General features: G+C 35.1%; 2 protein-coding genes and 1 non-coding gene across 3 annotated transcripts; 1 reads left to right on the top strand and 2 right to left on the bottom strand.

Moving 5' to 3' along the window:
- Positions 1-1161: 1161 nt before the first annotated feature.
- LOC105970380 (P-loop containing nucleoside triphosphate hydrolases superfamily protein) lies at positions 1162-8724 on the bottom strand. Its single transcript, XM_012995188.2, has 6 exons — positions 6965-8724; positions 5915-6055; positions 3970-5707; positions 3327-3625; positions 2366-3180; positions 1162-2288 (listed from the first exon to the last, which is right to left on the bottom strand). The coding sequence occupies exons 1-6, from the start codon at positions 8273-8275 to the stop codon at positions 1364-1366; spliced, it is 5229 nt and encodes a 1742-aa protein (XP_012850642.2). The 5' UTR covers positions 8276-8724; the 3' UTR covers positions 1162-1363.
- Positions 8725-13223: 4499 nt separating this feature from the next.
- LOC105970465 (D-amino-acid transaminase, chloroplastic) lies at positions 13224-15429 on the bottom strand. Its single transcript, XM_012995292.2, has 5 exons — positions 15284-15429; positions 15089-15153; positions 14623-14795; positions 13512-14185; positions 13224-13395 (listed from the first exon to the last, which is right to left on the bottom strand). The coding sequence occupies exons 1-5, from the start codon at positions 15300-15302 to the stop codon at positions 13298-13300; spliced, it is 1029 nt and encodes a 342-aa protein (XP_012850746.2). The 5' UTR covers positions 15303-15429; the 3' UTR covers positions 13224-13297.
- Positions 15430-19832: 4403 nt separating this feature from the next.
- Positions 19833-20138, top strand: LOC148768760 (signal recognition particle RNA). The gene has a single exon (XR_016033334.1).
- The last annotated feature ends 3747 nt before the right edge of the window (positions 20139-23885 follow it).

The following is a 23885-nucleotide window of genomic DNA, read 5'->3' as shown; positions in this document are numbered from 1 at the left end:
AACCGTAAAAAGCATTTCACGTTACATTTAGAGCATATAAATTTATAACATCTACGAAAATATTAAAACACCAAGAAGTGAAAAGGAGACATAATATTTAAGATATTTTTTGAGCGTATACAATTTGAAGTTTTTATTTAAAATAAAATTTGGATTTATTTTGTGTGGAAACGACGCGTTTTTTATTTTTCATTATTAAACGTCCCTGAAACTTTTAAATATTAATGGAAACGGCCTCGAAACATTTCAGACAGGTGTCATGGAGTTTCAGTTTTCAAAACGTTGAAACGCGTGTGGGTTGAAGTTTCCGTTCATCATAGATTAAATTCCATTAATTTATAAGGTGAGTTTGAGTTTCTCATAGTTCAATCTGAATTAAGTTAGATATAATATAAAACGTTTCATATATACAAGTTACATAATCTTCTTTTACTTCGCTCATTCCTATTTCCAGGTTTTTCTCGTGTCTTGTAGAAACTCATTTAGGGTTTCTTTAGATGGATTTCAATTGTCTAGATTATTTGATATAATTGAGTTGTTCGTCGAAATTCTTCATTTCTTTGCTGCAAATTTATCAAGTTTGTAATTTATATATTGCTCGATATTTTATCCGAAAAGAAATAAATGAATCGAGCTTAAGCCTATAACCCTGAATCTCAGTGGTATTTGAATATGATGATCCTATAGTTCCGAAGTTCGATGGTATTTGAGTTTGAGCGAACTCAGACTCAGCGCACATAGCCCGATTACCGGCATTATATATATTGTATGTTGGCAAATGATTTCTACTCTTCTACTACCTCAATCACGTGGCAGTAATAATCGAATATTCTATACTTACCTAACTCATTTCTTGAGCAGCATTATTTATATATTAAAGGTGATGATTTTTTTTTGTATTATATGAAATAATAAAATAATATTTAAAAGAAATATGTGACAAAATGCCAAAGAAGCCTACAAAATTCAAAACGGCGTCACATGTGAGTTTGTTTGGGGATTGATGTAACTCATAATAAGAGGTAGTACATCCTATTCCAATTTTTGTCTAGTTATCATATATTCTCACATGGCCCCTTATCTTTTTACTATTTCCTTTTGTGCCTCAATTATTTGCATATTCACATGAATTTTACACATATACCCCTGAAAAAACACTACTTTCTCAACGTAGGAAAACAAATAAAATAAATTTCAACTATACAGAATCACAGTTCACATCCCTTGAAACAAAATTTCAAAATGTTTTTACAATAGTGAATAAGTTCCATAAAATCTATATATATTCCCCCGCAAGTGCAACAAAATTTGCGGAATCGACGAACGTCGAAGCTATATATGATATCACAACATTTTCTTTTAATCAAAAGTCGGCCCCTTTTTTCCCGTCGCGCAGCCACTCTATAAGAAAACAAAGGCATAATTTCTTGAATTTACAATGATAATCGACACCGTCGATATCTGTATCTATAGTAGCCAGAACACCGTCCTTGAAATAAAACCTAGATTCTTCCTTTCTACTCATATTCTTGCCCGTTGCGTGACAATCACATTCCGTCGTTAGCCATTTGTCCGAATTTTCACATTCGCCAATTTTTACATTCTTGCCACGAGAATTTTCACCTGGGGGCAATTTGGGCAATTTACTTAGTGACAAGTGAAGATTGGCAGATAAAGAAGCGACAAAATCGTGAACATCCTCGACGGTAGAACACTCGCTTCCTTTAAGCTCCCATCGAGTATTTATAATTTTCAGAAGCAGCTTATTGAGATTCGCAAAGCACTCCAAACAACACTGGTAAAAGCACATAGTAGCTACAGTAGAAGCACCGGTAACACTGCTGCTAGGCTTTGACTCAGAGTTGACTTTATCGTTTTCGAACGAGTTTTCATCGGTGGATTTTGGCAAAATAGTATTATCAATCAACGATGACAGACCATCTGCTTGAAAACTGGAACTACTCTCTGTGAAACCGTTGCAAAGTTTGACCGATGAATGTTCCAATTCTGCGTTAGAGGACAAGTTATCTTCCTTCGATGCTATGGTCTGTTTAATATCGTCTGAGACAATCGTACGGGAAGGAGGCTCTTCTACTGTAACTCCATTTGCAATATCGGTTGGATTAGACTGTTCAGGATCAGCAGTAGTAACTACTTTCGGACTTTCTTCAAACACTTGCGATCCATGCAAGTCTACATTCGAAAAATTGTCCTTTAAGACATGATTGTCAGCCGTTTCCACACACGTATTGGCATTCGCCTCAGACAAACGAGTATCCATCTCTAAGCTGAAAAGAATTCTTGGTATTAGTGAAAAGCTGAAAAGAAATTTTCGACATATGTCAAAAAAAAAAGGAGCAAATACCTTTGCAATGTGTGGGCCCAATTGCTAAACATGTCTTCAAGATAAGCCACTTGTGAAAGAACTCGAATGAACTGGCTTCTGTCTTTCCCAGCTCGAATTTTCTCATCAATTCGTCCGACTAGAGTTTCCAGAACTTTCCGAACCTCGGAGCAAATCTCCCTCGTCGAAGAATATTCACCTCTATATGCTGATAAACCAACAGCAACTAGTCCTCTAACTAAACCAGATTTTTTGCTTTTGCTATTACCCGAAACAGAATCAGCAGCAGCAACTTCTTCCATTGAATCAATCGGACGAACAATACAAGAATTGAAAGGCCAACCTCTCCAGGGCCCATGGGAGTTGGCACAAGGACCTTCTTTCAACTTGGAAGTAACCCAACAAAGTTCGGCAAAATGAGGATAACAAAGAATCTGATAGCCAACGGTTGATATTGCCAACATTAAGCTCGATTTCCCCTTCAGACTTTTATTTGTAAGAACAACTGGACTGGGCTCGCTGACGTGGCATGGTTTACTACGCAAAACTTGATCGGCATCACCTTCAACTGTATCATGAGCTTTCTCCTCGAACGATATCTCGTGACCGTGACTTCCACTATGGAGTGACTGAACAAAGTGTTGCGCCAAATCGTTTGTCAACTTGGCGGCAAAAGAATTAATCATCTTATCATGATCGAATTTCCCGTCAAGCTGCACGGAGAATTGTGGCACCTTGTGATCCATTGGCTTCGAGAGGTTGCAACCCACTATCTCGTTCCCGAAAAATTGCCTTATTCTATCGGGAAGCAATGAAAACGCTAATTCTGATGTGGCCTGTTAAAAGAAGATTAAAAAAAATTAAGAGATACTCAGATAAAGGATGTCGTCCTAAAAAATAGGTTACACTACCAGACACTCCGATGTTCAATTTTGTTGATTGCATGATGATTATTAAATATTAAAAGAAGGAAGCACCATACCAGAATCATCAAGGATGTATTTACGCGCATAGACTCCACCTGCTGAATGAAAGTGGTCCATAGATACGATGCCTTCCTCGCAGCAGTTTCAGACTGTGTCGCCCCTACATCGGCACTCGGACCGATCCCATGTTCCATGTCAACTTCACAGTCTCCATCAGAAGACATCTTTTCAGAGGGTTCGGCTTCCATTGAAGATGATTCACACTCATGTTCAGAAGCTTTATCATATGTCTCAATAGCCCACAAATCAATTGCTGGCATATATAGCATGCAGACATTTGCAGTAGTGCATCTCACTGTCACAAAAGATATAGCAGCTATAAATATAGTAGAAGGTGACGACGCAGATAATAACACCGAGAACAATTAATTCGTCACACCCCACACCCTTGTTTAAGCAGAAGGATACCAATAGGACAAAATAACAGGACAATATACTCTCGGTTTTGATGAATTGAACTACCTCAATTCTCACAAGCTAAACTAGGTGTTCCAAACAATTTTGCATAAAATATGTTTTAAACTTTGCAGCCTATCAAAGCAAGCATGAATATAAAATTAGCACAAATCATACATTTGATGCTATCCTGATGAAATAGAAAGATTCGTTTCAATAAATCGAAATGGAACTGAGACATACTCAGTATACGTGCTAGGCCATGAACCATGTCTCCGTGTCCTTCGTGAGAGATACTAGCCAAATCCACTTTCCATACATCAATATCGCCAACAAAATTGTGGAGAAGACACGAGGCAAGATGCCTCTGGCCTGATCTTGGATCTCCACAAATCAACATTTGAAATCCCGACATATTCTGCAGCAACCCGGGGCGAGCACCCGTACATTGAGAGTTGGGAGGCATGATTTTTGAACCCTCGTCGGTGTTCTCCTCTATCACATTAAAACCACACTGATTAGTCTTTCCAGCCAGAATGTTAGCGAGAGTAAGATTCTGTTCGATCTCATTTGCTACATCTGCTTCTTGAAGTAACCCATCCACGTGCAACCACCAATTATCACTCTTCACTCTCCTTCTATCTAAAGCAGAAACAATGACATTTTTCACCGATGAGGAAGCCTTACTAAGATACGGTGGCAACCAGACACGCTCATCCACATACAAGCGAACCAGCAGTTTCGTCAGTGGCTGCAAAAGACAAGGAACGAGATGAACTTTAAGAGGTGAAGAAACAACATCATTTAATGCAATTCCACTCTCTCTTCGAGAACAAGGAGGTGGTGCACACGAGAGCGCCTTCAACCAATCTTTCTCCTCCACCGTGAAAGTGGGAATAGCAGGGCGTTTACTATCACTAGCTCTAGTTTCTGCTGCAGTGAGAACTTGTTGCAAGGGAAAACTCCTCCTCAGAGCAATTATAGCAGCTTGGGTACAAAGAGCCTGCAAATCAGCACCAGCATACCCCACAGTTTCTTTGGCTACCCAATCCAATAAGGACCCAGTTACAGGCTTCGGCCACTTCTGAGTGTGCAATGTGAGGATAGCTTCTCTGTCCGTAACAGAAGGCAGTGGGAAATAAATCTCCCTATCGAATCTCCCAGGCCTTCGTAGAGCTGGGTCAACTGCATCGGGGCGATTAGTTGCTCCAATTACAATGACTGAACCTCGAGATTTTAGGCCATCCATCAATGCAAGCAGAGTCGAGACAACTGAATTATGTGTTTGATCTTGCTGCTTAGTGCGGCAAGGGGCCAGACCATCTATCTCATCGAAGAAAATTATAGAAGGTTGAGATTTCTCGGCGACTTGGAACAGAAGCCTAAGTTGGCGCTCAGCATCACCGACGTATTTTCCAAGACAATCTGCACCTTTCCGTGCAAAATATGCTATCCTCCTATCTCCACGTGCACAAGAACCAACTAGTGCACGCACAACCAATGTCTTGCCAGTTCCAGGATATCCATGCAACAGAACTCCCCTTGGAGGTGTAAGTCCTAGATTACCGAAAAAGTCGGGGTACAAAAGTGGCAAAATAACAACCTCTTTCATGCATCGAATGACATCTTGCAGCCCAGCAACCGATTCCCAGCCCTGGTATTGTTTCTCGGGCTCGGAATTTGGACCTCCAATGTATGTGGGTGCTATTCTTAACAAATCCCGATGCAGCCTCTTGCTTTCACGTTTCAAAAATTCTTCATCCTCCCCACAATTCTCTAACCATTTTTCTTCCACTTCGATATCCTTACGGCATGCTTCATTAGCCACCTTTCGCAGTTCCAACTTCAACCTTTTCGCCTTGAGTTTCTTCAACCATTGGTCATTCTGTATTCCATGCGGTCGGAACAGATGTCGGTGATCGTTGCAAGCTATAAGAAATTTACGATGATCAAAGATGCAACTTCTGGATCGCGCACACGGCTACAAAAATAAACAAATTACAAAGTTAAAAACTAGAATTAACCTAGGGGATGTGAAAATTTGTGGAACACAGCATGCAGTAAAGAGAAATAAAACCAAAGCAAGAAAATGGAGATGAGCAGACAAAATGGAATAATTCAACAAAGCAGTGAAGTCTTAAAAGGGTGAAAAAGTCGCTAAGAAACAACATAAAGACAAACCACTCACCAGGTGGTAAGTTTTTGGACATCGATCAACACGACACCCTATGGTTGCTCCAGGTTTTCTACAGCGGCTGCATTTAAGCACCCTTCCCCGATAAAGTGCAGCCCGAACATTTTTCAAGCATCCCAATCCAGCAAAATAAACCTGGAAACAATTATTAGAATAGTTAAGAATATAGCACCAGCAAACAAGAATAGTAAAATACTGAAATTGGATACTTCAAACTGAAAAGAAAAAAATACGAGAAAATAGGCAGTCGTGATTGTTGCATATGCTGCATTAAAAATTTCTATAGTTAACCGACGATTGAGAAAGTACAGTGATGAGAATTGAGATGTGATAATTTTTTAAACAAACAATATCACAAAGAATACTGAAGATGAACCAACTCCAAGTGATACTAGTACTAGCTTACACGCAAAACCATAACACACAAATACAAATGAACAACAGAATTACAGCTGTAAACGATATAAGTCGACCAATATCCTTCACAGGGATAACAGTGTGCATTGAAACTTGAAAAGTAAGATCTGAAATACCAACCAATATGAAGCATGTTTTGCGATGAAAAAATAATTGACATCTAGAAAAACAGGTTCACTAAAAAGCCCTCAATCAAACGCCACAAACCAGAAAATATGTGATTCACAACAATTAACAGACTCGAAAATAAAATTAACAAAATCCTTTCCACGAGACTGAGAATCCTGACTATGATAACTGAACACCCAAAAAATATAACAAAAGAATAACAGGCCAATTAAAGAAAGGAAAAAAAATCCCATCCATTTATGGAACTTCCAAACTTTTCCCTCCCCATCTACCCATCCTAGTACAAAGAAGTAATTGTTTTTAAAGCCCAAATCAACTTTCTTAATTTTCGGGTTTGCCAAGTGTGAGAAAGAACGAAAGAAATCTATGGTTGACGTAAAACTAAAACAATAAAAACACATTTTACCTTCAGAGTAACTCTGTATACGTCCAAGAAGTCTATCTATAACGACACTACTGAAGTGTTATAAATAATACATTTAAGGATATAATACACACCTCAGGGCTCCATACAGCACATTGCTGATGAACCCAAATTCCTGCTATGCCGAAACGATCATTAATCGGACCCAAAAGCCGACCAAGCCATCCAGATTGATCACCAAAACCATCCCATACATCATAGTTCGGTTCTTCAGAAGCAGATGATCCACTATATGCCTCGTTATCGCTGCCCGCACCTTCCAGTAAAAGTACTTTCGGAGGCTTTCCATCAGTACCGCCACCACATAAACCACAGCGTCTTCCCAGTTTTACTCTCGGCTTTCTGTCTGCAGTAACGGCAGCACTATATCTAACTTTTGATTTTTTTAAGGTCTCGTCTTCAAGATCCTTGTCAGGATGCCCTTCGTCTTTAGTTTGGTCAGATGTAGCACAATCAACCTTATCAACATTTCCATCGACCGGTAGAAGATCACATGCTGATTTTTCCAGGTCACTGCACTCTTCCCTTATTTCGATATTGCCATTGATGTGGCATTCTTCTATTTCTGACTCCCGTTGAACAGCAATCTCCGCTTTGTCGGCAGTTTCCTCTTTCTCAACCAATTGTGAGGCCACAGGTTGATCTTCTACTCCAATTTCGCTTTTATATTCCAATTTTGTCTCCAAATTTAATTCATCTGCCTCATCCATCACTTCGATGATCTGATCCATGTTTTCTTCGTTACCATCTCCCACCCCATCCCCCACCCCACCTACCAGACTACTCTCTTGATTCTCATCGGCCGAAACATTGGAAGCCTTGATTCTTCCCGGCCTTTTCGATTTAACAACTGTTGACTTATCATTGACCGAACCCTCCTTTTTGTTGCCACGCTGAGGCTCCACGTCATCCCTATACCCATCAACGTCGTCGAAGAGCTTTCTTTTACCCTTCATGGAAGATTCCCCTTTCACCTTCCCAGAACGACCCGTACTTCTTCCGTTAGATCTTAACCTAGATTTCCAACCACCGTTCTCTTTCGAATCCCTCGAACTAGAGCACGGCGTTCCGCTATCCTCCACCGCGTCTTCTCTCTTGACTCTCTCAACACTCCCACCAATCTTCTGCCGCTTTTTCGGTGGCATAGGCGATGAATCGAGCAATACGGGAGCTTTACGAGCCCTATTGCTCCTGCGAAGCTCCAATTCATCATCCCCATTAATCAACCCACTCGGTTCGACATCTTCAACCTCTCTTTGGCTACTAGTATAAGATTTTTCACAAATTGAGTCTAACCTCTTGTGCTTTTTCTTACCCTTATGCTTATTCCTCAATTTCTTATCCTTCTTTCTCTCAGCAACAGATTCAGACCGCGATAATCGCATGTCAGAAAACCCTCCAAACGAAAAAAATATGAAAAGAGATACTAACTCTTACCTATAATATCCTTTCTCCTTCTTCTCCTCCACGCGTTAATTCACAAATCAATTCGATTTTTCGTTCAATAGGGATTTCAGCGTATCTGAAGATAAATCAAATTGGGGAAAATGAGGCTGATGGAACACTGACCTTGTTGTATGGATCATGCAGAAGAAATCACTCAACCGAAAATTGGTAACCCTACAAAATTTATCAGAAATTCAACCTGGAATTTTCAGAAAAAATCCCAAATATTTAGGGATTGAGAATCGGATTCTTCGATCATACAAAGAAATTATCAATTTTCGTTTTGCTAATTTTTTTTTTATTTTTTTTTTCACAGTCAAGTGTATTAGGGCTTTTCTCTGTTGAGGGGCGGAGGTACTGAGAGATGGGTTTTTCTGAATTCACACTCAAAAATTATATATTTGGTATTTTGAGGGTTTCCATCACTCGCGTTTTAGCGCGTGCAACGAACGACTCAATTAAATAGCGGGATGATGGGGCCCACCGTTCTAAATTTGTGAATTGAATTGGGATGATTATTTGCACGCGCCAATTGCTGCGATTTGGGTTGTGTGTGTTAATGTGATTTTTCTTAATTTTTGTTGATTTTTCCCACCAAACATTACCGCCAAAATTGGAGGATTTTAGTCACATTTGATATTTTCAATGTGTTATTGGTGTTTGGTGGTTCCTAGATGGATACATTTGGTAAATATATTATGCTATTTATACTTCGTAGAAGTTTACGCTTGTAACTAACGATCTTTTTTTCTAGTGATTAATTGATTTTCCAAGTTATTACATTCAATTCGTGTAGTAAGAAGCATGTTAACGTTTGAGATCGACGACATAAGTATATCATACATACCGACAAAGCATGCGCTTATGATGATGATGAATACAAGTGTCTAAATTCGAATGACATACCAATCAGTTTTCGCGCCAAAAATCGTATATATGTATCGACTTCTAAAAGGCGAACATGTTGCTTTTAGTGATTGAGCCATTGAATCTTATTTAATTGGATGTGTTACTTAACCCTCGAGTGACGTAACAATTACATCGCCATTCGAGAGAACATAAATATATCAATTCTTCTCAAATATGACGTGATTGATCCGATGAATCTTATTTGATTCGATATCACAGGCTTTTTCTTCTTTTGTCAAAAGGTAAATAAATGTATTTTTGTATTACAAGGAGCAAACATTGATCTTACAGAAAATACGGCAAAATTCCTGGACAAAATCTAATTCAAAAAAGTATGACACACATCTCTAAATTTAAATTGCCTACAAATCACTTTAACATTCGAGATTAAAAAGAATAGATATATCGGACCCTTTAAAACATGTGAATATCATGCATATTGATTGGTCGGCTAAATCTAGTCATTTGATTGGATACACGTGTATAATTTGAGCTGCATACCAATCACATTCACTTTTAAAATTGAGGGCAATACAGGTATTAACGTATTGGACCCACTATAAGGTGAGTATATATTACTTGTAGCGGTGTTCATTATATCTTATTTGAACGGATATGTTTGTCTAAATACGAGTGATATACCAATCACATCTAAGTTATATCATGTAAAAAGTGATCTAATTATCTATAGTGATCGATAAACGAAAATTTATTTGATCGAAAACATTTTACACATGTCTACACTTGAGTTATCTATCAATCACATTAACGTTCGAGATTGAGAAAGTAAATGTATTCAACCCCTATTAAAACACGCGTATGTTGTGTACAATGATTGATCCACTAAATCTAATCATTTGATTGGATACACGTGTCTAAATTTGAGCGGCACACTAATCACATTCACTTTCAAAATCGAGAATGTATGAGTAAATACGAGAATACTAAATCTTGTTTGATTGAAAATGTTGTCTAATGCCTTTTAATTTGAAATCCTTGGTGGTATTTTTGTAGGAGGCCAAATGTCAAATCGTTTTTTTTCTAATTATGTCAAATTGGGTCAAAATCTTGTAGTTATTTAAATTGGGGTCAATATGTACTATTGAGTAAATTATGTTCATGGATAAAATTGATGTACATTACATTCAAATGAATATTTTTGGCAAAGGGAAAAATTGTAGTTTTGGTCCTCTATGTTAACTTGTTTAAGAATTTAGTCCTCTAACTTGTCATGTTTCAGTTTTACATGCAATAGCTTTGCAAATATAGTATATTTAGTCATTTTTTCCATGATTTATAATTTTATGACACAACAAATAAACTTGACGCATTTTACTTATATGGACGCTTGGAAATCGATAAATTCGACATCTAATTTACCAGTGGTAGAACTTTAATTATGTGAGACGACACATCTACAAACCAAATTAGAGGAGCATTTATTATTTTTAAGTGTCCATATAAATAAATTTCTACGAGTTTATTAGGTACATCGTTAAACGACGGTTAAAATTCAAAGCTCGAGTGAAATATGACTAAAAATACTAATTTTGCATAATTATTGCATGTAAAATTGAAATAAGACAACTTATATGACTAAATCCTTAAAGATACCAACATATATGACCAAAATTACAATTTTACCTTTTGGCAAAAGACACGTGGGTGCATTTTTTTTTTCAATTTTGAATTGGTTTTAGTCTGTACATATATGCAATTAAATCAAGACTTATGGGCGTAGATGCAATTCACCCAATATATATTTAGGCTCAAAATTAAATAAGAAATTTATGATTGCTTATTTTCTTGTGTATATTTATTATTCGGGAATGCTATTTGCGGTCACAAAATTGCTATTCGGTTTATAACAAAACCCCCCAAAACTTTTAAAAATATCAAAAAAACCCCCAAAACTGCAAATAGCAAAAAAAAGAAAAAAAATCGAAAATTCAAAATCAAGCTTGAAGAAGGGTTGGGCTTCGATTTTTTGATGTAATTTCGACTCTTTCATGTGTAACATGCATTGGGTAGGTCGATTACGGAACCAATTTCATGTTAAAAAGCCCTACAAATCAATTTGTAGGGCTTTTTTTTTCGCAAAAAAATGTTCAACGCCTAAGATGGGCGCCCAAGGCGTGCACTGCATGAATGGGCGCCCAAGTTGGGCGTTTACACGTTTTGGGGAATGTTTTTGGATTTTTTTGGAACGTTTTGGGGTTTTAGTGAAATAAAGTGTTTTTTGGGGGGGTTTGTTAGAAACCGCAAATAGCAATTTTCAAACCGCAAAAAGCAATTCCCTTATTATTTAATAGTTAGGTGGTGTTTGCAAATGCTTTTTGAAAGTGATTATGCGGTTTTTTTTGCTCATAATCTGTTTTTAGGTGTTTGCAAAATCAACTTTTGCTTTTGCTTCTCTAAAAATAATCTGCTTTAAGCTATTTTTTTAAAAGCACCCCTAACCCTGCTTTTTCAATTTTAGTTCATTTTCCGAAATATTTGTAAACACCCCAAACTTTTAGAAATAAGCACTTAAAACTAACTTAAATCACAATCACTAACTTCTGCTTTTAAATAATCATTTGCAAACACCACCTTAATACTAGAAATCGATTAAGATAGTATCGATGCGGCAATGGAAACACAACTGCAAACTGCTTCTTCACTTTAATCATTTTACTGATAAATTCCTTTTATTAATCCTTAACCCAATTATTAGGGGTTTTTACAAGAATCACCCATGTGTAATATCTAATTACTAACAAAACCGTCGTATTAAAAATATTAGCAAAAACCCCTCTATAAATTTAGTCAAAGCCAATAAGACCCCTTACAAGCTGAATGTGTGTTGCACGTGCGGATTTCGCGACTTGGGGTATGTTTTATAACATGAAAAGACCAAAATACCCTTTAAAACATAATTTTAGAAAATTATAAATTCACCCCATCATTTTTGTAAGACCCAAAAATAAAAGTTTCCTGAATTTCTTTTATATTTAATATAATTAAAAAGAATCATTTTGTTTATTTAAATTGAAATATTTTTTAGAAATTATTAGGAGTGGCAAAAATCAATTATTAATATAATGAGTTGTGTGCTTTGTAAAATGTAACATATGGATTATGGGGGTTATTGCTAATAGTTTATTTTTAGGGAAACTTTCACTTTCTCCTTGTATTTTGGCTCGGTATCACTTTATTCCCTCCTACTCTCGATTGCATCGATTTGCCTCCTACACTTGAAAAATTATCTCAATGTGGCTCTCGCTGTTAGTTGTCAGACATTTGACCTTAACACCGTGTGATCTTAGCAATGAAAATTACCAAAACGCCGCCTCTTTCAATTTAAATAATTATTAAAAACCAAAATAAAATAAAAATAAAAATAATAAAATAAGAAAAAAATCAAGACAACGAGAAAACATAGTCAACGGCACCAACCACAATTTTTTTTATTTTTTATTTAATTTTTGATAATTATTTAAATTGTGAGGGGTGATTTTTTTGTAATTTTCAAACTTAGATCAAATGGTGTTAAGGTCAAAAGTTTGAAAACTAACGACGATGGCCTTATTGAGACAATTTTTTAAGTACAAGGGGCAAATCGATGCAAACGAGAGTAAAAATGGATAAAGTAATATCAAAACAAAGTACAAAGGGCAAATCGATGCAAACGAGAGTAAAAATGGATAAAGTAATATTAAGACAAAGTACTAGAGATTCCACGTGGGCTCTGTGCTGATAACTCACAATTATTAAGGAGAAATTCTATGCTACACCTGGTGAATATAACCAGGCACCCTAATTAATAAGATTCCCACTACGGGTTCAGTTATGGCCCAATGAATTTTTAGAAATATAATTATAAAATAAATAAAAAAGGACACGTGGCAAGAAAAGAGCCACCCGGTGAAAATCACCAGGTGTAGCATCGTATTCCCCATTATTAAGCAAATAAAGTGAAAATAAAGAACAAACCACACACACACATCAAGTTTTCTTCTAGAACAATCTTAGAACAAACTTCTTATTAAAACATCATAGAATAGAAGTTCCTAAACATAAGGAACAAGAAGCCTCTTTGTCTCCGGTCCAGCGACCATATCTTGCCACAGCAAATCCGACAATGCCATTGTCAATTCTCCCACCTCACCTAAATAATTAAAATTTAAAAAAAGAAAAAAAAAAGTTACCTATTGTTTCAAGAATGTGCTTCTTGCAAGTATATATATATATATATAGATCAAGAAAGAAAAAAGAAAAGGTTACCATCTCCGATAGGCACGCCATCCCACTCGACGATCGGCAATAAAGGAAGCGTGCTTCCGACGAACATCATTTCCTTCGCCTTCTTGGCTTCCTCCACGCTTATATTCGCGACTCTGACGCCCTTTAACGGGCCCTGCTCGACCAACTCCTCCGCCACCTCAAGAAGCCTCATCGCGGTGCAACCGCTCAAAATCTTGTCGAAAAGCGGCAGCACGAGCTCGTTGTCGCTCGTAACGAACGCCACGTTCACGTTCGGGCCCTCGGCCACAAAACCCTCGTCGTCGATCCAGATGGAGGCGTCGGCCCCCACATCCTCCGCCTCCATCTTCGTGAGTACATTCGGGAGGTAGTTCACGTTCTTCATAGTGGCGAAGAGCGGAGATTTCATCGGAATCGTGGAGGTGATCACTTTGACCCCTTCTTTGCATTGGGAGATGCTTTCGTCTATGACCACTGCGTAGAAGGCGGACGAGGAGCACCCGATGGGGGAGAGGAGGAAGTCTCCGGGGCCCGCGCTTAACCAGTATCGGAGTGTGCCTTGCTTGCAGTTTGAGACGGATGTGAGTTGAATGAGGATTGCTTTGAGGGTGGATTTGGGAAACGGAGAGTCGATTCTTGCTTTCGATGCCGATTTGAGGAAGCGGGTGAGGTGTGCGTCCAGCTCGTAGAGGTGTCTGTCGTGTAGCAACCGAAGAAATTAATATTTTGAAAATAGTTTTATCGAACGAAAATATTTTGTTCAAATTTTTTTTACTATGTTAATAAATCGAGCTCGAGTCGGGTATGAACACCCATTTTTAGAGTCTCAATTGAGGATGACTATACGAGAATAGAACAGGGGATTACTCGAGTTTCCGATTTCGTAATCGCATGTCTTTTAGAGGCCTATACCATGTGATTTGACTAAGTGTTCCTCTCGGCCCCAACTCGTTAAAAACATGTTAAATAATTAACTCGATAATTTAATATTCGCTAAATTAATAGATTTTCCCTAGTCCCGACTGTATTATTTCATAGAGGTTTAACTGTATCCCTATGCACAATATCTCAAACCAAAGTAAAAATCACAAATTACGAAGAAAAAAAGGCGATAGCGAATTTAGTAATTTACCCGCCGAGAATGATGGCGGTGTCGAAAACACCGTGGCCTCGATGAACCATGTGATCGTCCATCGGGATAACCATCATTGCTTGATCCAAAATAATCCCACCGAACACACTCGAGTACATCGCCGGGTACGTTTTCGGCTTCCCCTTCCACTTCTCTTGAAGCTTCGAAAGCAACTAAATAAATTCAAATAAAAATGTCATATAGAAATTAAAGTAATTATTTGCAAATATCATAGGAATTTTCATTTTATTATGCAACAATCAAATCCAAAGATTCCTAAACCTTCAGATCATCACACAATTCAATGATCAAGAAAATATTGATTTTTAAGAAGATCAAGAAAATATTGATTTTTAAGAAGATCAAGAAAATAGTTCATAAAAGCAAGAAATTTGCAGAATCTATTTATTTCAAATAATTTCAATTTAAAAAAATAAAAAAAATAAAGGGGCCTTAATTGATTCACCTCTTCTGATGATGAGAACACATCAACTTTAAATTCTTCACCATTTTCCACCTCAGATGCCATCACTGCATATCAGAAACAAAATAATGATAAATAAATTAATTAATTAATTAAAAAAAGGGTTAATTTTAATTCCATTTTAAGTACAGTATTTTCAAGAAAATTGGACTGTGAAAAAAATAAATAAAGATTTACCAGATTTTTCATTTGCCATTACACCGAAAGAAGATGAACACAAATTCAGCAGATAAAAAAAAGATGAGTGTGTAAAGATTCTCTGAGGAAAACACAAAGAAAAAACACACTGCACACTTTTTTTTATAGATGAAATAAAATAAATAAATAAAGGCGGCGACTATATGCAATCGCAAAATTACTTAGGGGAAGACCAAATCTAATTCTTCACCAAATGAATTACTAAAAGACTATTATACCCTTACTAAAATACAAAATCCACAATTACAAAATTCCACAACTTCCTTTGTGCAAGACCACACAAGCAAAACCCATTTCATCTTCCTCACAAACCCATTTCAAACAAATTCTTCACAAAAAAAGATTATTCATCTTCTCCAAAAATCCTCAATACTCAAAACCGACAAATCTTACTAAAACATACAAATGATAACGTTATGGAGTCACGAAACATCAATATGGAGAATTCTATAGAAAAAATAGAAAACAATCTATGAATTAATGTATTTTTATAGTTAGGTGATCGATTTTTAAGTTTTCAAAACGAGAATTCGCACAGTCAAAATTCGACATTGACATGACGAATTTTGTCACAAAATTCGACATTTAAATGTCGATTTTTTGGCAAAAAATCGACATCAACTCTAGATGTTGATTTTTTGGCAAAAATTCGACATCTACATGTCGATTTTTCGCCAAAAAATCAACATCTAGTAGATGTTGATTTTTTGGCAAAAATTCGACATCTAAATGTCGATTTTTCACCAAAAAATCGACATGTACAGGTCGAATTTTCTTCTTCTTCTTCTTCTTCTTCTTCTTCTTCTTCTTCTTCTTCTTCTTCTTCTTCTTCTTCTTCTTCTTCTTCTTCTTCTTCTTCTTCTTCTTCTTCTTCTTCTTCTTCTTCTTCTTCTGCTTCTTCTTCTTCTTCTTCTTCTTCTTCTTCTTCTTCTTCTGCTTCTTCTTCTGCTTCTTCTTCTTCTTCTTCTTCTTCTTCTTCTTCTTCTTCTTCTGCTTCTTCTTCTTCTTCTTCTTCTTCTTCTTCTTCTTCTTCTTCTTCTTCTTCTTCTTCTTCTTCTTCTTCTTCTTCTTCTTCTTCTTCTTCTTCTTCTTCTTCTTCTTCTTCTTCTTCTTCTTCTTCTTCTTCTTCTTCTTCTTCTTCTTCTTCTTCTTCTTCTTCTTCTTCTTCTTCTTCTTCTTCTTCTTCTTCTTCTTCTTCTTCTTCTTCTTCTTCTTCTTCTTCTTCTTCTTCTTCTTCTTCTTCTTCTTCTTCTTCTTCTTCTTCTTCTTCTTCTTCTTCTTCTTCTTCTTCTTCTTCTTCTTCTTCTTCTTCTTCTTCTTCTTCTTCTTCTTCTTCTTCTTCTTCTTCTTCTTCTTCTTCTTCTTCTTCTTCTTCTTCTTCTTCTTCTTCTTCTTCTTCTTCTTCTTCTTCTTCTTCTTCTTCTTCTTCTTCTTCTTCTTCTTCTTCTTCTTCTTCTTCTTCTTCTTCTTCTTCTTCTTCTTCTTCTTCTTCTTCTTCTTCTTCTTCTTCTTCTTCTTCTTCTTCTTCTTCTTCTTCTTCTTCTTCTTCTTCTTCTTCTTCTTCTTCTTCTTCTTCTTCTTCTTCTTCTTCTTCTTCTTCTTCTTCTTCTTCTTCTTCTTCTTCTTCTTCTTCTTCTTCTTCTTCTTCTTCTTCTTCTTCTTCTTCTTCTTCTTCTTCTTCTTCTTCTTCTTCTTCTTCTTCTTCTTCTTCTTCTTCTTCTTCTTCTTCTTCTTCTTCTTCTTCTTCTTCTTCTTCTTCTTCTTCTTCTTCTTCTTCTTCTTCTTCTTCTTCTTCTTCTTCTTCTTCTTCTTCTTCTTCTTCTTCTTCTTCTTCTTCTTCTTCTTCTTCTTCTTCTTCTTCTTCTTCTTCTTCTTCTTCTTCTTCTTCTTCTTCTTCTTCTTCTTCTTCTTCTTCTTCTTCTTCTTCTTCTTCTTCTTCTTCTTCTTCTTCTTCTTCTTCTTCTTCTTCTTCTTCTTCTTCTTCTTCTTCTTCTTCTTCTTCTTCTTCTTCTTCTTCTTCTTCTTCTCCTTCTTCTCCTCCTCCTCCTCCTCCTCCTCCTCCTCCTTCTCCTTCTTCTGCTTCTTCTTCTTCTCCTTCTTCTTCTCCTTCTTCTTCTTCTTCTTCTTCTTCTTCTTCTCCTCCTTCCTATTTTCTCCTTCCTCCATATTCTTCTTCTCTTCCTTTTCAAGCACCCGCGGTTTGGGCGGCGGCAATTCTTCGGCGGCGGATGGGCGGCGAAAATTATTCAGCAGCGGATGGGCGGCGTCAATTCTTCTCATCTTGTGTTCTTCTCTTCTTTCCCTACAACATCCCTCTCTCTCGTTTTTCAATTTCTCCTTTATTTTTATTTTTATTTTATTTTCTTTTTGGTCTTGCAATAGTAATTATGTCTAATTGAATGAATAGTATCAAAATCAATATTGGGGCTATATTTGTAATTTTCAGTCTTGCTCTTAGTAAATTTATTTATATTTTAGTCTTGCATCAAGTAAGGTCTTGCACTTAGTAATTTTAGTCTTGCATATATTCGTTCCCATAAATAAATGATCACATAATAAATAAATTGTTTTGTAATAACAGGCCTTCAGTTTTAGGTGACTAGGTATTTTTTGTCTTTGTATTTTTCTGGTCAGCAGTTTCTAAAAGACTAAATTGCAAAAAGACTAAATTGCAAAAAAGTACCCATATTAAATATCTAAATAGCAAAAAACCCCTATGTGAAAAATAAACTAGCAAAAACCTATATGAAATTATTTATATAGCACACTGGGTCCATTATATTCATTTGAGTGTTGACTTGATATAAAAAGACACAAATACCTCCGAGGTTTTGCAATTAATAAATTCTTATATTCTAATAAATATTTTTGTTATATCTTAAATAATAAAGTACAATGGGGTCTTTTACTTTTATTTTTATTTTTATTATCAGATAATTTCTATATATATTTTAAATTATCCCGACATCAAAAGAAAACTTAAATTCAATTATTATGTATTTATGTATTCTGTTTTAAAAAAAATTATACTTAATTTAATTACCAAATTTTTTAATAATTTTTCAATTTAATTGTTTACTGTTTTTTTAATAATATTTTAATTCCTAAACAATCAAATCAAAAAGAAAATTTATAAAATATAAATACATTTTGAGGGACAATTTCGTCGTAAAATCAGCTACCAGCCACACATCCAGCGAGGGAGTCATACGAAAGTCAACCAGGGGGTTTCTGCCTTTGACTAAAGTTCACAGGGTGGTTTTCCTAATTTAGTTATCACATGTGGGGTTTTGCTATTTAGAGATTATACAGGGGTACTTTTGCAGTTTATTCTACTATAAAATATATTTTTTGTAGTGCATATATGAACAAATTACCCCATATATAAATTTATAAAAATTATAAAAAAATAAATTAAAAAATAAATAAAATAGAAAGGGTTGCTAGTAGAATATAACGAACACGACAAAGCCAAACGGCGAGTTGGAAGTTTCTTGCTGAAGATGAACATCTTTTTGAACAGATCAGATTAAACAAATTAAGTTTATTTTAGTAAATATAGTGAAAGTTTGCTTCTTTAGACGTTTTCTTCAAGAAATAAAAATAAAAATAAAAGAAATGGTCTACAATTATAATTAAATAGTCTTTTAATTAAGTACAATAATATAAATAACAAGGAAAAAATGACAATAATTTTTTTTTACCATAAATGCGATTAATCAATTTTTAAAAGGAAAAAATATACCCAAAAAAAAAATATGAGAGACGTCTCTCTATTTTTTAGGTTGATTAATTTTGTGACAGCGGAACGAACATTTTCAGCCATGAATTTGAATAATTGAAAAACGTTGGGATTAACGTTATATAAGCGATAGATATATCTTACGAAGTCGAACATTATATTCACTCGGTTTGCTCGTACACTTCTTCTCGAGTACTTATTTGACGAGATTCGAGACCGATCAATATATATCTAACACGCATCGATCTCAATAAAAGCTTAAATATCGAAAGTAGAAATTAAATCTCCGTTGATTCGAGAAAATATTTACTAGTCTCGATGGATGGAAATATTATTGGGAAAAATACAATTTTCATCCCTCAAGTTTGCACCGATTTCACATTTGGTCCCCATGTTCACAAAAAATACATTTGGTCACTCATGTTTAAAATATTAAACATTTTTATTATATCTGTCAATTTTCCGTTAAGACTAACGGAATCAAATGTGTGCCTATCACTGCCGTAACTGACGGACTCACGGTGAATTGAAGGAAAAGTACCGAATGTATTTTTTATGAACACGGAGGACCAAATGTGAAATCATTGCAAACTTGCGTGATAAAAACCGTAAATCTCCCAAATATTATTCACTATAACTATCATCAATAGATTCAAACACACAATATAACTGTTTTATTCAATTCTAATGTCTATATATATAAATAACTTTTGTTTTTTTATCCCACATTGGAAGAAAACCAATAATGTAACACATATATAAATTTCTACTCAACACTGTTCGTACGCCGAGCCAATTAACGTCGGCTTGTAACCCAAGTGGGGGCATCAAAGTGGTTGGACATTGTTCTAGCTCAGCCAGCTGAGCCGAAGGTGGCTACTTACTGGCTTGCCCGTTCCAAGTGTGGAGCTGAGCCATGTGTCTTGAGCGAAGGCTCGAGTCATGTGGCTCCTAAATTGGAGGGCATTGCGTAAGGCTCTCTTCACAGAGCAACGAAAACCTTAAACTCCATACAGTGGAAGGATAACGAGCCGGTTGCCACCTTGGCCCACTAAAGCTTGATGGGCTAGCTCTAATTGAACATCCACTTTTTTTTTTTCGTTTGCAATTTGTTTTGAATTTATTCGAGTTTTTTTTTTATTACGAGCAAATTTATTGAATTATTAGATGGATTTAAACGTCCTTGCGGTGGAAGGATAACGAGCCAGTTGCTACCTTGTCCCACCGGGCTAGATCTAATTGAACATCCAATTTTTTTTTCATTTGCAATTGTTTTAAATTTATTCGAGTTTTTTTTTTTAATTACGAGCAAATTTATCGAATTATTAGATGCATCTACACGTTATTTCCACAATGAATTCGTTGATATTAGTGTACCCATAACTGAAGCACATGAGTTGATTATGCGCATGCAAAAATATTGTGCACTTCGCAAGATTTTTTTTTTTTTTTTAAATTGCTGCTTAAATTAGTAAAATATATATTTTTTGTTTTTTCGAGATTGAAGTTAAGAAATGTAATTCACTACAAGAAAAACTAGTTTTATGGACGATTTGTTATGGTCGCTAAAAGCAAGAAAACGGTACGAAATTGCTGCTTAATTTTTTTTTTGTTTTTTCGAGATTGAAGTTAAGAAATGTAATTCACTACAAAAAAAAACTAGTTTTAGGGACGATTTGTTATGGTCGCTAAAAGCAAGAAAACGGTACGAAATTGCTGCTTAAATTAGTAAAGTATATATTTTTTTTGTTTTTTCGAGATTGAAGTTAAGAATTGTAATTCACTACAAGAAAAACTGGTTTGAAGGACAATTTGTTATGGTCGCTAAAAGCAAGAAAACGATACGAAATTGCTGCTTAAATTAGTAATTTTTTTTTTTTTTTTGTTTTTCCGAGATTGAAGTTAAGAATTGTAATTCACTACAAGAAAAACTGGTTTCAGGCACAATTTGTTATCGTCGTTAAAAGCAAGAAAATGGCCGCTAGAACCTATAGCGACCAAATTAAGCTTAACTAGCTCGTGATCACAACCGGGTGGCTACTAAAAGTACTATTAGTGACGAGTAAATCAGTTGGACATATTCTACACACATTATATATATATATATATATATATATATAAATTTGATGCTTCTGAACCATAACTAATGTGGTGAATAATCATCAGATATTACATAGATCCTTTGGGTCTGAAAATAATAGATTGAAGAATTTGTGGGCAGCTTGTACAATTCATAAAGTCAGTCCAACCTTTTTAGTGTAAACTACTGAATTCATATATTTTGCAGTCAATATAATTATTCACACTGCATAGCAGTTATGGCACTCATAGTTTATTATCAACCTGCAACTTAAACATAAAATCTATTTCATATATATATATATATATATATATATATATATATATATATATATATATATATATATATATATATATATATATATATATATATCGGCAAATTACGGTTATCCCTGAATTATGGTCAAATTACAAAACCCCCATTTTGTTTGGGTAATTACAGTTATCCTCTCGACTATTTATTATCTTACGAAAAAACCCCTCCAGAGGTAAATTCAGGGATGTTAAATCGGTATAATGAACCAAAATTTCAGTACGCCCACATTTCATACCGTTTACCGAACTGAATATACGATTTGGTTCGGCCAATATATATTTGTTTTATGATTTTTCTAATAAAATATGTGCAATTAAAAAAAAACAAATCCAGCCCGGCCAATACACCCATTTTTGTTATATTTCTCTAAATACATTTATATTCTTTCTCGACGATTCCGACTCACTTGATCATCGGAATGCTAACGCCGCAAAATCGTTCCACGTCACTCCTTTTTGCAATTCTCTCGGAGCGCGTGGGCTTCTTCTTATTTGGGCTTTTCTCACTTCAATCCCAATTCAACATTAATTTTCAATTCGCTATCGAGTCATTTATGCTACAACAATTCATTTTTATAACTAAGAAAAGACAAACATATTATATAGGTCTAACTTTGCTGCTCAAATTTATTGTGTAAAAATGATCATAAAACAACAAAAAATGTACGTATAAATAGTGTTTCTAAAAAGGGTATTTTCGTAATTTAGATATATATCAGTAGGGTTTATGTGTAATGTGTTGAGTGTAGATTTTACACTCAAATTATATTTTCTTACGTGATGCTTTTGTTAGGTTTTATCGATTTTTGGTGCCTAAAGACTTGGTTTATGCGTTTTATGTGCAAATTGAAATATTGGACGTTAGAAGGGCAAAATGGTCAAAAATGGATACACAACGGGCAAGAACGAAAATATCGGCCAAAATACATCAAGAAAGTCTCCGATGGCCGTCCGAGGAAGTTTACATGGAAACCAAACGGCCGTCCGGAGGAGGAAAATTTGAACATAAAGTTACGCCGTTTGAGACGGCCGTTCGAGAATTTGCACCGCAATTCGGAATATTTTTTTGAATGGGAAAAACAAGAAAACAAAAATAATTTTTTTTTTTTAACCTTTGTCTCAATTCACACAATTTTCATTAAATTAATGTTGTACTGTACTGACAGATGAGATATGAAGCAGCTTTATCGATTGAAATTGATTATTTTTTCTTATTCCAAAGGGGCCCCTCTTTTCTTTTATTGTTCATTTTTATTCACTGTATAATGAATTAGTCACTACTGAATTGAATCGAATCGAAATTTCAATAAGATGAAATAACGAATCGGGATTTAGTTCAATATTCGGTAAAGAATTTTTCAAATTTCGGTATTTGCATATGGTATACTATTTGATGTCCGGTATATTGTACCGTACCGGTTACTAACTACAGGAATATTTAATATTTTTTCTCTTTATTTATTTTAAATTGTTCAAGGTTAATTATAACAAATTAGGGTAAATTACAACCACCCCTTGAGGTATGGTTAATTTATAAAAAACCTCCTATTGTTTGGATAATTACATCTACCCCTCAACGGACCCGGAAATGACGATATGGGTAAACAGCATGCTCCGGAAATGGAGATACGGGAAGTTGTGAGAAACGTGTAAATATTAAAAGTATATGTGTATATTTATAAATATACCATATATAAAAATAAATATATATAATTTTATCGTTATATATATATATATATATATATATATATATATATATATATATATATATATATATATATATATATATATATAAATCTATATTTTCATACAAACATATTCATAATAAATTTTACTGTACTGCCAATTTGCAATTGGTCACTAAATCATGAAAATAATTAGGAAAACAACAAAAATATCTGAAAATTATTATTCAAACATGTTTCTAACTTTTTAGAAATTGCAAAATGACTAATAAGGTTTTCCGGCAGGTGTCTTTGAGTTTCCGACACGAACGTGTCCGAAATGCGGAAACGTAAATAATTTAAGTTGAAGTTTTCGTGCTACGTACATAGGATAATCTCGAGCCATTTAGATTACATTAGTCAAAAAACAATGTCACTAGGATAATTTTTGTACGAATATGAGTTCATCGAACGAGTATTATTCGGAATCCACTCCAAGAGAATAAAACTCTCGACGTTTTCATCCGATTATTTTTCGAATGTGTACATACTCCAAGTTGGGAGCATGACTAAGTGGCGTAATATTCATTTTTTTTAAAATATTGTATATATTCTTATTATTTCAATCCAAAAAAGTTTTAAAAATATAGGGCAAATTACGGTCACTCTTGAGGTAAGGTTAAATTACGAAAAACACTCTATTGTTTGCGTAATTACAGCCACTCCTCTACTATATATTTTCTTACACGTTCACCCTTATATTATCAAATTTACATAGGGA

This window comes from Erythranthe guttata, chromosome 8 (assembly GCF_056151865.1).
Source record: "Erythranthe guttata isolate IM_541 chromosome 8, IM_541, whole genome shotgun sequence".
Lineage (NCBI taxonomy): Eukaryota > Viridiplantae > Streptophyta > Magnoliopsida > Lamiales > Phrymaceae > Erythranthe > Erythranthe guttata.
Note: the sequence above shows the minus strand (reverse complement) of the source record. Positions and strands in the feature narration are given on the sequence as shown.